Source organism: Macrobrachium nipponense, chromosome 18 (assembly GCF_015104395.2).
Source record: "Macrobrachium nipponense isolate FS-2020 chromosome 18, ASM1510439v2, whole genome shotgun sequence".
Classification (NCBI taxonomy): domain Eukaryota; kingdom Metazoa; phylum Arthropoda; class Malacostraca; order Decapoda; family Palaemonidae; genus Macrobrachium; species Macrobrachium nipponense.
In genome coordinates, this window is record NC_087211.1 from 19,815,665 (window position 1) to 19,831,445 (window position 15,781).

The 15,781-nt window shown below is 37.7% G+C and overlaps 1 protein-coding gene across 1 annotated transcript in view; it reads left to right on the top strand.

The window, feature by feature from the left end:
• LOC135196907 (juvenile hormone esterase-like) overlaps nucleotides 1–15,781 on the top strand; it is a 462,912-nt gene that overhangs the window by 302,052 nt on the left and 145,079 nt on the right. The window contains exon 7 of the mRNA XM_064223722.1: nucleotides 11,008–11,186. Coding sequence (XP_064079792.1) covers nucleotides 11,008–11,186 — 179 coding nt within the window. The remainder of the gene's footprint in view (nucleotides 1–11,007; nucleotides 11,187–15,781) is intronic.

A 15,781-nucleotide genomic window follows, 5' to 3' on the forward strand; every position in this document is an offset into this window, starting at 1 on the left:
AATGTTGATGGTTTCATTCAGAGGCACATTGTGAAAAGAGATTATACAACGAGGCTTGTCATGTGTAGATCACCATCTTATAAAACTATTTCTTTCTGGAACTTGTATTCATTTTTAAGTGAAAATTTGATGTAAGCAAATTCACTGAGTAATGAGACGAGGTATTTAGACATTGCATAAGAAGGGCTGTTAGAGGCTGCCATAATGGGTCTAATAGGAACTCCCTCCTTATGTACCTTACGGAGTCCATATAATATACTAAAAGCAGAGCCTGTCACAAATAGTTTCTGGTACTTAATTTCATCTACCTTCATTTTTAAGTTTTCTCAAAAATCTATTAATTTAGTCTTCTCTTTTGTAAATGTCCAAGAAGTTTGGTTCACCATGCGATCGAAATTTAGTGTTATCAGCAAGAATGTTATTAACCTTATCAGTATAATCTTATTTATTTAGTAGTACCACACCTTTTCCTTTGTCTGGTTGACAAATAACCAAACTATCCCGTTTACTTAGTTTCTGTAAGATATTCAAATCCTCTTTCCTGAAGAACGGGGTCCAAGATACTTTAAACTTGGTATAAGTCTTATGTAAGAGAAATGATAACTTTTGTTATAAACCACTTAAGTCATTGACCATTTTTAAACCCTTGAGTCTCTGAAAAGCATTTCAAAAGGAAAATAGAAGCCTGCAAACTTAGGTCTGTAGGATGGCAAACAGGATTTTAAGCCAAAAACCAAGTAAAAGTAATACCCTTTTCCAAAGGGTTCATGTTTTCAAGTTGCTCATCTGAACTGAAAGTCTGCAGTCTCTAAACCATCTGTATTCCTGTTGCAATCTCTCAACCATCTGTAAGCGCCTCAGTGGTATGGTGTTGGTCATTCCACTGAGGAGTGAGAAGTGTATTTATTAGGGCTTGTGCCTTGTATGATAAGGCGCCCTATGAGGTAATGTTAGACTTGCGATAATCTATACTCTAAGTCGGTCGGTATTGCACTTCCATCTTCAATGGAGTGTTTTGGGGTTTGTAGATCACTTACGAAGTCGGGATTATCTTCTTGTTTATGACGATGATGTGTTAAACTCATGGTGAGGAGGTTCTTGTAGAAAACACGAAGTATAAAAATAGATATATTCTTCTGAAGTTTTACATGCTGAAGATCAGATATGATTGTACAAGTCTTCTAATAACGATAGCTTGATCGCTTCTGCCAATGATGATGGCTACTTCTGTTCTCTCTACATGATAAAGCTTAGGTAAAGAGATACAGGTCTTCTAATGACGATAGCTAACTCTGTTCTGCCCGTCTACCATCTCTGTTACAAGTTATGAAGGAACAGACAGTAGTTCGAACATATGAACATACATACAAATGACAGTTTCATACGAACACACAATCAAAATGAGACACGCTACAGATCACGTAGGCCGTTTGAATTATAGGTCGGGGTAGTTGTCTCAAGCAGGGAGCTTGGACTGTTTCAAAACAAATGAATGACCACAGATGACGACATGTCAACTTAGCCTACATACTTATTGTATACGTCATCTTTAGCGTCTCTAGTCTGATCACATTCCTGCAAGCAACCTGGTTGACCTCTTTAGTTTTAGTCTTTTATATATATGGACTAACATTCCATATTTTTATTATGTAAACACTTACATATTTCTGGTGCTAGTAGTTCAATCTCAACGTGGTTCGGAAGTCACGTAAAGCCGTTGGTCCCGTTGCTGAATAACCACTGGTTCCATATGCAACGTAAAAACACCATACAAACCAGACCATCTGTATTCCTATTGGCTGCCTTGGAATTAATCTCCACAGGTGTCAAAAGGACGAGGCCACAGCAACTCACTCTCAGAATTCCCAGACATGTCCTGGAACTCAGACGCCTCTCATCTGCAGAACACCACTTCCCCCCCCCCCCCCCCCCCCCTTATTTTGTTCCCCTGGGGATCCCACACCTGTAAGATCTTTTACCTTTCATAGTGCCCAGATTAATCGGCAGATGAGAAGACGACAATACCATGGATTTTTAGATACTGTTAAGAGTCATTTCTAGTGCATTCAGTGCATTTGTTTTTGCCTCTTGTCTCCCCAGTTTTGGTTCAGTGCTTTGATTAATTCCCCTTTTGATGCTAGTAATGATGCTAAACATCCCCCAGTTAATTAAGCAACATTCTATGCCCCCTTGAGTGAGCTGTAATATTTGTGTAATGTTTTCCCACGTGTCCATCGCCTTAGCACTATGTTAGAATGCAATCTCTTTGCAGACAAATATCGTGCCTTGTTGTGAGAGAAAAACTGGGAACCCTTGGAAACGACGCTTGCATTTAAATAACCCGCTTTGCGCAAATCATATTTCTGGGTCTGGGTCATTTCCCAGCCACTTGTTTCTGCTGGACCTGCAATCAACCATCTTCCATTTATTTCTGGACCTACACATAATTTGAATGTAAATATAGTTAATTTAAACTAAAGGCCAGAGTTTTATGTAAATTCCTCCTGTCAGTAATATTGCCATTCAGCCATATATTTTTGTTTGTTATAAACGCTTGTTCCTCCTCCAGGCAAGGCCATTTTAGGAGTGCTAGAAGTCACATAAATAATTTTTTGCTGAGAACAAGTGTTTGTATATGTGTGTGTGTGTATATATATATATATATATATATATATATATATATATATATATATATATATATATATATATATATATATATATATATATATATATATATATATATATATATATATATATATATATATATATATATATATATATATGTATATATATATACACTTTACACACATTTGGAAGAGCCAGTATAGTCTTAGAAAATAAGAGGATTCCCATCATCTTATAAAAGAAAGTTTATGATCAGTGTATCCTCCCCACTGTCACCTATGAGTCCGAAACTTGGAATCCAACAAAAAACTTTCCCTTAAATTACAAACAATGCAGAGGGCACATGAGAGATGTAACTTGGAAAGATAGAAAAACAACTACCGTATATACTCGCATATCATGCGACTTTTGAAACCTAATTTTGAAGCTAATTTTAAAGGGGTTGCATCATACAAGCGGTATAAAATTAGCGTACCGTCTATGCTTTCCCAAATCGGCAGATTGCGATAGTTACTACCGGAGGAAAACAGTAGATCTTTTAAAAAGTTATGCTTTACTTGTACTTCACTATATCCAATAATATTGTATGCATTCTCATATTACTATTGTATTTTAAAATACAAAAGAGCGATCGTGCGCTATTTGCATTAGTTTGGTTTATACAGCATGTTTAACTGTTCTAGACTAACCATCTATAATTTCCAAATCAGTTGATTAAGGCACAATACCGAAGGAATTTTTACTTTTTGTTTTACTCGGTAAAAGAAACATTTGTTACTTGAACTATTATTTTTATTTTAGGATACACAGTTAAGTGAAAATTTATTAAAGTAAAAAAAAATGCATAAAATTAATAAACTAAAATCCTCCAAAGTCGCTCTCCGTGTCCGTATCATCAAATACTGCTCTGAATTCTTCGCCATCAAGGCAGTCATATTCGTCATCTTCCAGATCTTTGATCATTTCATCTTCATATGGAAGGTATAGTCTTGTCACCGTGGCGAGCTCTCTGGCGTGGCTTTTAAAAATTCTGGCCTTAGGCTAATTTTACAATAACAACAACTGCCCGTGTTTGACAGACCTTTGAATGTCCTTGAGACAAACCCCGAGGCTATAATTATAAGATTATAAGGGGTTTTCATTCCCAGGTACTTTAATCTCCTTTCTATTCGGCCCTGCTCTCTCTCTCTCTCTCTCTCCTAAATCCTCAGCTGTCAAGCGAGAGCTTTTTTGTTTTTATGGGTGACAAACATAGGCCTGCATTTCGCATTTTCCATACCTAATTATTTTGTATACGAATGCCCTTTCTCGGCTGTGAAGTTGATGTCTATCCGTGGCTGTGAGATGACCAGGAATAACTTGTAGTCGGTGTCAAAGTCACTCCACACTTCAGTCAGGCCAAAACTTTGCCATATCGCATTCAAGCAATATTCAGTCATTGTTTCCTATCTCTTATTTTGTCAGAGAGAGAGAGAGAGAATCTGTTTGTATACGATTGTTTATTTTCTCACTTGTCAAACTTACTCTGTTATGCTTTATTTCATATTTCCTTGCTCACCAATTTATTCTATACCTACGATATTAAGAAATCAAGATATGTGTAGAGGGAGAACTGCCTCCAGACTGTACAGTCAGTATGGATTTAAACGCACGTGGAACTGGTTGAAATATCCGCAACAGCACCGAAATGAGATGCCATGGTGATAGAAAATCTGACTCCGTTTCTTGTTATTACATAAAAAAAACTCTATCAATCGTGAACTTACGTAATTTATTTAGAATTCTGCATAACGGAAAAGATAATATTTGATATCTGTAATGGGAGAAATGGTTTTATCTCTGTTGTTGTTATAAATTTGGCAGATATGCGATCAAACACGTGGGAGGACCAAAACAGCCCAGCCAGAGAGCTCAGCTCATTTTGTAAATACTATTGTTTGGCGTGCTAGGCTTACCCGATTCATTTGGGTGTGCGCTGCAGCTGCTGCTACTCAAATAATCGCATTTTTCTTACTAATCTCAAGAGTTCACCATGGAAAATCCCAAGATTAACCAAAAATCCCAAGATAATAAAATAACTGACATATGCCAAGCCTTGGAGTCCTAAATATTTACTCTGTCTGTCTATCAGGAAAAGATACTGATAAATTGAATTGACGGTATCTTTTCTGAGAGAGAGAGAGAGAGAGAGAGAGAGAGAGAGAGAGAGAGAGAGAGAGAGAGAGAGAGAGAGAGAGTATATTGCAGTGTGTTCATGCTTGTTAAAAATGTGCAGTACGGGTAAGTCATATCTGGAAGAAGAAAAAAATATGAATTTTGTTGCTGTCAGTCGCATGGACTAAATTAACAAAGAGCAGGGAACAAATCTTGACATTCCTCGGGAGATTAAAGAGATGAACCAAGGCCATCTAGGATGAACTCTCTCCCCTCTCAACTATACTGTAAGTGTTAACTTGAGTCTCTGAAACCAATAGGTATTAGCACACGCGCAACTTGTGTGTGTGTGTGTGTATGGGCATACTGTTAAAAAAAGTGTGCTGTACCTACAGGTAATAAATACCTACATCTTGGAAGATAAAACAAACAAACAAATTTTGTTGTTGTTAGTCGCCGGTGATATAAAGATTGTGCCCAGCAGACAGAAAGTTAACACTTTTCCAGAGATTGAAGAGCTGAATTTTGTTTTGAAGCTATGTCAACCGTGTTAGTAAATAGGTATCATCTTCTAAAGTAATTGTTTTTCTTTTCTTTTTGCGGAAGAATCTTCAAACCATTTTGCATTCAAAGTAATGAGAAGGAATTATTCTATTCATGTAATCAGTAAAATACTTACACTAATAAAAACTAAAACTACGTATTGTATGCAAAACACACACATCATCGTTAGCTTTGCGTGTGTAAACGTTCATTCTAAGAAATTCACAGAGTAGTATAACTAACACCTGATTGGTTGGTTGGTAGCCATGGAGATCTGTTATCCAATGACTGCCCTCTGCTTCTGTTCTATTTATAGACATATGCTGTGGATGGCACTAGTTTTGAACGTTACCATGTTCGTGATTTTCTGACTGCTGACGGCAAAAATTACTCAATTTTCTTTATATAATAAATATTTCTTCGTGAAAACAATAATATAATATGATCATTTTAACTTTAATGTATAATGGTATGAAAAATACCAATGTGTCGTAGCGATGCGTCATCAATATAGTGGTATGAAAATACAACATGGTGTTGTAGCGATACGTAATCAAGAAGTACAAATCCTTTTCCCGGACCATCCTCAAAATTTTACGACTTCAACTTCAAGATCGATATGGTGAAATATATTATATTGTCATACTTTTTGTTAAAATTCACAGGTTGAACTGCAAAACATTATTATATTTTGATTGTCATGTACATATATTTTTTGCGTTTTACGGAATGTTTGTTTTGAAAATAATAGCTATTAGTGAACATATGATATTAATTGTCCCACTACTATTTTGTTATATGTGATCTTAGTTATCTCACATTCATTTAACAGTATTATATTAATATTTATTTAAATAAACTGTAATTAATGAATAACAATAATGAAAAACATAAAGGGAAAAAATGTTTTTGCTGCAGTAGTGATGTTTGTTTGATTATGCATCTGACCTCACATTTCCGAAATCTGAAAAATTCCAAAAACCGAAACATCGGAATGTGTGTGTACTGCACATTTTTTTAAACACGCACACAATGTCTACACATTTACTGATACCCTTTGGTGAAAGACTCAAATTACAGTATTTATTCCTGAGAGAGAGAGAGAGAGACAATGATTTAGGACTCAAAGGCGTATTATTTTTACAATTACAGTAGTACCTCGAGATACGAAAGGCTCAACTTACGAAAAATCCAAGTTACGAAAGCCAATATGAAAAATTTTACTGCTCTACATACGAAAAGTTTTCAAGATACGAAAGGTTGTTGCTATAAAGTCCCGAGATTCGCCTGGACCACCGAGAACAATTTTAAAACTCCCGTTCTGCCAACTGAGTAAACTCGCCACCATCCTCCCGCTCTCCCATTGGTTCCTGATGCTAGTCACCCCATAAGGTCCTGCTCTCCTATTGGTCAGCATCTACCCCTTGTGCTTTAAGTATTCTATTGGTAAAATGTTGCAGTAAATTGAAAAACTTAGTATTCATGCAATACATTTAATAAAAAAAAAACATTAGGTAAAGATAGAATAAAGAATAGAAATGAATGGTTATTATACTGTTTGGTAGTTTCAGTAGTTGAAGAGAGAGAATGAAAATTTATGGCTTACTGTGTAAAAGTGATTGCTTGGCGATCGTTTGATACTCATAAGTGCTGGATGTAAACAGACGTTTGGAAGCTTTTTTTTGTTTGTTTGTTATAGTTAATGGTTACTTAATAATTATTTGAAATGAGTACATGCAATACATTTAATAAAAAAAATGTGAATTAGATATCATGAAATATAAAATAAATCAGACTGCCAACAAATACGCATTTTTTAGAATTCTTCTTCTGTTTTATTATTATGTTACGTGTACGTATTACATATGTTTCATTATAGCTGTCAGTAACTCGGTATCTCCGTTAGGTAAAGATAGAATAAAGAATATAAATGAATGGTTATTATACTGTTTGGTGGTTTCATTAGTTGAAGAGAGATACTAATGACAATTTATGGCTTACTGTGTGCTAGGAAAAATGATTGCTTGGCGCTCGTTCCATACTCGTAAGACGGGTAAGATCTGAATGTAAACAATCGATTGAAAGGTTTGTTTTTTGTTTGCTTGTGTATTATAGTTAATGATTAATTAATAATTATTTGAAATGAGTACATACTGATTATTTATACATTTTATTGGCATATTCTAAGCTTTTAGCTCTTAGGTTTAGATGTCAGAATCATAGACTAGGCTACAGTAGCAACCTCTAACATAGGCTAGGCTTATTGCTAAGGGACATATGCCAAATTCCTAATATATGCAGTAAAAATGGGGTTGAACATTATATGCAGTTGAATAATACTCAAGTATGCACAGTATTTTGCCTTTTTGGAGTCATATTTCTTCCGTCGTAACCCAAGAACATGTGTTTTAGGCCTGGAAATATAATTTACTGGGGTGTTTTTGGAGGGCTTGGAACGGATTAGCCATTTTACATGTAAAATCTGTTCCAAGATACGAAAAACTCTTGATACGAAGGCCGTCTTGGAACGGATTAATTTCATATCTCGAGGTACCACTGTATTTTATTATCTTGGGATTCTTTTTTAATCTTGAGATTATCTATTCAATTCTCGAGATTAGTAAGAAAATTACCGTAACTTGACTAGCAGCAGCACACATCTGAATGACCGGCCATTAGCATGCTAAACCACCAACCTTATGAACTGACGCTCTCGGAAAAGGAACTCGCATGATACATGAGATACATGACAAAACCACTGTTTATTGGTGAAAATTTGAGGGTCGCATGATATGCGAGATCGCACGTTACTCGAGTATATACGGTAAATGGATAAGTAAAAAACTGAAGTAAAGGGTATCCTTGAAACCATCATTAATCTCAAGTGGAAGTGGGCGGGGCACATTGCCAGCATGACAGACAAGAGAGGGACATCACGAACAACCTTCTGGATGCCACGAGGATACACAAGAACTGAGGAAGACAAAAAACCCACTGGAGAGATTATTTAGACCAATATCAACGACAGTGGCACAGAACAGCGGAAGGTAGAAATCTGTGCAGGAACCTGGGGAAAACCTACATCCAACAAAGGACTTTCGAAAGCTGAAATAATGATGATGAGAGTGTATGTATGTGAATTTACATTAAGCAAATCTGTAAGTCCACTCATCAGATGTACACTCTTGCTGTGCAATTATATTGTATATTTATGTAAAGGTGGTTATACTTCTTTTCATCTTTCCCATTTTTGGTAACTTGAATTGTTGAACAGAAGGGAAAAAATCTTTCACACTTATCCTATGGAAATCATTTAAATTGCTCAGAATTCCCCTTATACACAACCCCTCATGTAAATCATTGTTACTGTTTATCATGAAGTGTATATGAAAACTTAGTAGTTTAAGTTTTTATGATTATTTTATGTATGCCAAATTAAGGGTAGTTGGACAATTGCCCGACAGACAATTGACCGACAGGCCAATTGGTCGATAAGACAATTGACCGACAGACAGACAGCCGACAGACAATTGCCCGACAGGACATCTCAAAAAGGATCTAAAAAAAGGTTAAAACATAAACGCTTTATTAAAAAAAATAAAAACACATAAGGAGATAAAGCATAAAATTCATTTCAATAATTAAAAAATCCAATTTAATTGATAAAATTGTGTGCACAAGCTCTTAAAAATTGCACACCATCTTCGACGTCATAGTTGAGTACAAGTCTTTTCAGTCTTTCCTTAACACGAATGTATTTTTTTGTTTTCCCTTGAGACATCAGCTCCTGATAATGCCTGTTCTATTAGATTTTCTGTGCTTAATTGTTCAATCCTGAGCTTTTGAATTAATTTTGATAAGTTAGGGTGATGGACATTTACTCTTCTACTGAAGGCGTGATGCCACCCTTTCAGCGAGTTGTTGGTTTTCGGCAGATCGTTCAGCACTCTGTAGTGACACGACCATAACAAAATGTCGAATAAAGGTCGTTTACGTCTACCTTGCTGCACAATTCCTAACCATGTGCACTCAAAATTAGACTTGAGAAATTTTCCAAAATTTCATCAGTTTGTGCATCTAAAGAATTAATAAATTGTTCAAACAAAATAGGTACAACATCAGGTGGTACGAAAGCTAATGCTTGCAGCTGTTTTACAATAAATGCATTTTCTCGTTCATTGTACCATGATTGTAAACCCATAGTCTGTATCTTGCGCCACAAACACTGTCCAAAGTGAAGAAAAACAACCAAAAATAGAAACGTGAGGAAAAATGCATTTAATGGAGTTTATAGCTGCTTTTTAAAGTACTGTAATTGAGGTCACATTAACATTTCTTCTTTCTTTAATGAAGTTAAATATTAAATCATAATCCGCTTGAGATTTACTGTTTGTCAAGCAATTAAGTAGCATCACTGTTTTTTTCAGTAATTAGCACATGGATCATGTATAGCTGCTTACCCAAAGGTGCAGAGTCAATAGTCTCGTCGCAGAACCACGCAGTTTTCTTGGATAAGATTTCCAGGTTTTTCAAAGTTCCGAAAATAGAAACCTCTTCATTTTCAAAGAGTAAAAAATGATCCTCTCTCGGAGTCTTATATAGCTCATCTTCTTTAAGAACGGGTCTCTTCCGTCGCACTGTACGTTTGAGAGTCCTTTTTACTTTTTTGGTAAAGCTCCAGCAATGGTCACAGGGATATCTGAAGTTGCACTATCAATAATAGAGCTCGGTGTTTCCTCAGATCATGCCACAATAAGCTTTATTTCTTCTTTAACTTTTAAAGCTCGATTTTCAATAGGAGTTGGTGGATGGGAGTGTTCAGAAGGAGTTCTGCTAATTACTTTGTCGATCGTAGCCAATCTTGCATTGCAGATATTACGATTCACACATCTCCAATACGTTTTAGATTCTCTGGTTCTATCAATAATGTAGGCGTATCCCTCGAAAAGAAGTTTTTTGCCTCCTTGTTCCGTTTTGAGAACTCCATGACTGATACTGAAGGGCTTGGAAAAATAACTTAGTAAAAACAAGATGAAAGTTTGGTCTAGAAAAGCATTTGAAAATAAGTGGTTTAGAATAACAATCTTAACAATAAGTAGTTTAGTATAGTGTAACGATGTATGCATTATCGACCAACTGTCTTGTCGGCCAATTGTCTGTCGGCTAACTGTCTGTCGGTCAATTGTCTTATCAACTTAATAATAAGTAGTTTAGTATAGTATAGTAACGATGTATGCATTATCGACCAACTGTCCTGTCGGGCAATTGTCTGTCGGCTAACTGTCTGTTGGCTAACTGTCTGTCGGTCAGTTGTCTTAATTACGGGGGGGGACCAATTTGTCCCCCCTGTCCCGGCCAATTGTCCCCCCCCCCCTTTTTCGGCCTAAACTGTACCCCCCTGTTTCCAGTCCAATTGTCCCCCCCCCCTGTCCCCGGGCCCCAATTGTCCCCCCGCACACGAAATTTAAGTTTTTGGTTGAATAAAAAAAATATACATTCTTTAGCCCTCCAGTGTAGTGTACTACTCCAGGCTTATGCCTCCATGTAAGGCCTATAATAATTATTACTTTTCATTAAGAGCAGCAGCACCTCTTCAGGAATGAAAAAGTTTTTAAATATTTTTTAGAAATCTTTTTGAATTCTATAGTGTTTGTGGTCTTAACGACATTACTGCTTTGATTTCAGCATTGTACAGTGATCCAGTTCAGTGGAAAGGATTTAAAGAAAATTTTAATAGTGTTGGAGCCCTGACAATGGGATTTGATGAAGAGGAGGCATCATCATATCTAGCTGGAGTTTCGTATTTGCATTATATGACCAACAAAAATTCCTCGGAACAAGAACGTGCCGAGAGACTTACAGAGGTAAGTCAAACCAGATTTTGGTATACAGTAGAGACCTGGTCTTCAACCATACTAGAACTAGAAATAATCTGATTTCAACATGAAATTTTTGAGTAAATTTTGCATCTGAGCTCTAAGAAACAACCAGAATTCAACCCAATAAATTATATGGCTTTTGTAAACAAAAGTGGTTTGGTCAGTCACCACTAGTTGGCATTGTTTCCATGCTTGTTTAAAGCCCACTCACTCTGCTGCTATTGTTTTGAGCAAGTAGTACACGTTTGTACAGGTATTTCTTTAGTATTTGTGGCTTTCTATAGTGTACTATTTTGATTCAATCATTCGTCCCAAGACTGCCATTGCAGACAAGCAGAAGAGGAAAATGATAAGAACCACAATTGAACTTAAGATTATAGAAAATTGTTATGTAATTCATGTGACAGCCGTAAAATCTTGCTGAGATTTTTAATGATAGGCTAACCCTTTTAAGTATCGATAGTTGTGTCAATAGTCAACTACTGTTACAACTATCGACACTGTAAACAAAACATTTGTAATAATGGTAAAATTCATAGGTTAATCAAGTGAATAATTAGCAATGCAACTTTTGATACTGTAAACAAAACAAATGTAATTATAATAATTACCATAATTAGACGTTAGGATGAGCGATCTCTCACTTTGTTACAGGTGTATGGTCTTGATCCATAATTTTAAAAAACAAAAAGCTCTATAAACTTAAATACTTTTGGGGAGAAAATGATAAGATAAGCAGTGCCGTCGTACACCATTTGCATTTAATATTGTTTACATTCTCAAAATCTCGGCCGATTGAGTACTATCGATATCTTCATTGCCATTACTTAGCTGATAGAAGAGATGTAATCTGGAAATACTTTTTCTCTTAAATTAACAAATTCGGGTTTAAAACTTGCACAATACTTTATTGTAAAAGCATTTAAGTGTGATTTTGTCAGTTCTGAACATCAATTTTGCCTGCTTCGTTGGAGAGAGAGAGAGTGAGTGTGTTGCCCCAGTTAGGTTAGTGTAACAGCTATCCATTAGCAATAGTCCAATACTAGCTGTGTACTGAACATCAATTTCGCCTGCTTCGTTGGAGAGAGGGAGAGAGACTGTTGCCCCAGTTAGGTTAGTGTAACAGCTATACATTAGCAATAGTCCAATACTAGCTGTGTATTGAGAATAATGATTATTTTAATAAAACCCTGGTTTTATTGTCTGATATCGCATGCACAGGTAGTCCTCAGTTGCCGGTGGGGGTTCCATTCTTGGTGGGGTGCTGATAAGCAAAAATCGCCATTTACTGAAACTCGTGATTTATGGCACTTATAGCGCCAAGTCTCGGTTAATGGCGCCTCTGTTAATTATGTTATGGCATGGTAACTCTATTATTGGCACCTTGTGGCACTGATAACCAAAATTCAGCCTATTATGGTGCTAGACAAGCCCCATAAAACCAGATCGCGATCAACACAGTCCGCCGATAACCGGGGCTGCCTGTATTATTACCATATTGGGAGCCACTACAGACCCAGGGACGAGCGATTTTCGCGGGAAAAATATCTGAGAATAAAGTTTTTTGCCCTTTTTTGTAATTGACCCAGTAAAAATAAAGCCTAAAAAACATTAAACGGTAAAGGGAGGACCCATTGGGAAACCGGGGTTTTTGGGTGGGGGAAGCGGCGAACGACTTTCACGGCAAACGTAACTCCCAATTCCCGGTTATGAGGCCCAAAACTGTGAAACTTAATGCAAAAATTTGACCCCTTACTCTGCATTCAAGGTTGACGTAGGCTAGGCTAGCCTAGGACCCCTTACATTGCCGAACTTTTGAAAGGCTAGCCTACATGTAAAACGTCTAGCCTAGGCTACCACTAACCGACATTATATTAGAAGCTTAGATCCCACAGTAAGGCCGTGGCGGAATGGCGCTTCGCGCCTTATCCGCATTTTTAAAGATTCTTGGCAGGCGAGACATGTTCTGGCAAGAGGTAATATTGCGCTGCGTGCGCTAACCACAGAGCTTACAGTAGGCCGCGGCGGAACGACGCTACGTGCCTTATCCGCATTTTTAAAGATTCTTGGCAGGCGAGACATGTTGTGGCAAGAGGTAATATTGCGCTGCGCGCGCTAACCACAGAGGTTACAGTGAATTAGCCACAGTACATACAAAAAACCACGACTAGCCTATTTTTCCCCACCATAACTGTAACATTGAACACCTTCCTCGTTCGTCACGGCCTTACTGTTCGAACACGTGCTCCGGTACAGGCTTCGAACTAACTGAAACAGTACTGTTCAAACAAGTGCTTTGGTACTGGCTTCGAACTAACCGAAACACTAGTTTTAAGGCTAACAAACATTAATATACAACTTACCTTATTCACATTTTAAAGTCGCTGCTGTCCGACGACCATGAAGGGGTAGAAGAAGGCATCGGTCTCGGCCTCTTTGGAACGGGTGAGGGATCACGTGTCTCGCTGGTAGAAGGTCCTGGCCTTATTGTTTCGGGCCGGGAAATCCAATTTGAGATGGGGGATGTCTTTTGAGCGGGTAGATACGTTTGATCAATTTCAGGAATGCCCGAAATGGACATGGAACATCTTGTAGATACCGCTTCTGGATACAGTACGTAGAAAAATAGCTTTCGTAAAGTTCTTTCTGGGTACCGTGTCTCAGTAGCGCGCTCAGTTTAAGGACACGCCACTGCGATTCTATAGTGTTCGTGTGTACATTTGGGTCGTCAGGGCTAACAAAGTTAACGCTGTGGTTCACGACATTATGCGCAAAATAATGATCCCGGACTTTGCTGTACGACTTCCAGCAATCAGATATGATTGTGGTTTCTGGAAGTACGTTATCAAGCAACACTGGGATCAGAGTTTCGGCAGATCGGTCTGGAACCACCTTGAAAAAGGTCTCACGTGTCTGCCGGTCTGTGCCACCGAACACCCAAGATCCGTTTACCTTTCGGCTACGGTTGTACTTCCGTTTCCCAAATTTAGATTCGTCGATCTCAACAATATGACCAGGACCACCGATTTTCTTATTATCAGCACACAGGATTTGGCAACATACTTCTCTACAAAAATTATACCAATCGACCATGGTGTTCGGCGCTAAGGGCATAACCAAATCTGTGACAACACACTGTGGGATCTTCTTTGTGAAGCAAAATATTAATATAATAATTGTTTCAAGAGACAAACGCGACTTTTCAAAAAAGGATCCGTGCCGAACTGATACCTTCTTACCGCACTTGCTGTTTGTACATCGCCACATGTATATCGCTTGGCCCGTGGCCTCGCTGGTCCCATATTTCATGAATCGTCGGTTCGCTGTGTTGCATGTTGTGCATAACCCCGAATAGTCCCCAAGTAACCCTTCCCTATATAACCACTTCATAAGTTCGTCCGTGTTTCTTAAAAACTCGAGAAGGATACCAATATACAAATGCGTATATTGATCAAACTGGTCAGCAGTAACACTTTTCGGAAAAAATACGGAATGAGTTCTATCCATGGCGGCGGTGTAGAACGGAAAGGGCAAATTTTGTGACTGCAGGTATGATTGTCTGATTCATATTCATGGGACACGTTTTTATTGGTTGGGAGGAAGTTAATCCATGTCCCTTGGGAATGACCTGGGTCAACCTGATACAGGATTGGTTTGGTTTAAAATTTCCCGCGTTGGGGGCGGGCCGACGTACAGCGCCTGTCCACGGCCAACTCAAGAACTACGGGAGCTCGGACCGCCGTGTCAGCCTTCACATCAAGTGGGTACTTAGAAAAATATTAGTTTCACAGGAAATATCGGCGGATGGTATTTTGGCGTAAAATAGTCGGATAAGTGACTCTTCTGGTATATTTTGGAATTCTGGACAACTTTTATTCTATGCATTTTGTTATTTTGGGTAATGGTTCTGGAATTGTAGGATCTGTCCCCGGGTTGTAATAGTATAAACAAGAGGGATCTGCCATTTGCATTCGGTTTTTGTTTATATTCTTAAAATCAGCTGATTTCATTTTATTGTTATCACTGTCTTTTGTTGCTGAATGGAACTTAATTTAAGAAAGCTGGGTTTAAGAACTGCAGGAACTTTATTTATACACATAGTAAATTAAATTTAGTATAAACCTAGTAAAATTAAATGAAGTACTGCATGTGTGTTTTAGTCAGTTTCAGACAGTTCTTTAGCCTCCCAAAACATTTTGCAGTCTGTTCATTATTCATAGTTCCCAGTCGTGCTTAGCTTACGATGCTTATAATTTGTAGTTCCCAGTCGTGCTTGACTTACTAGCCATTCTCTTGGTAGTATTTTATAATCAAACTAAAGGGTTTTGTGATATTGATAGTTCCACAGTTATCCATAATATTGAGATTACAGGCAGCCTTCGGTTAGTGGCAGGGGTTCCGTTCCTGGCCTCCAACGCTAAGCTATTTTAAAGTCTACGGCCGCCACACGCCATCAGAATACTAGACCAGTTAACAGCGGCCTTGACCAGTCAAACAGCGCCGTATTCCCGCAATGGCGCAATTGCGAATGGAATCACGTATTGTTTTACCCAATAAACATGCCGCCAGTGTAATTTGTT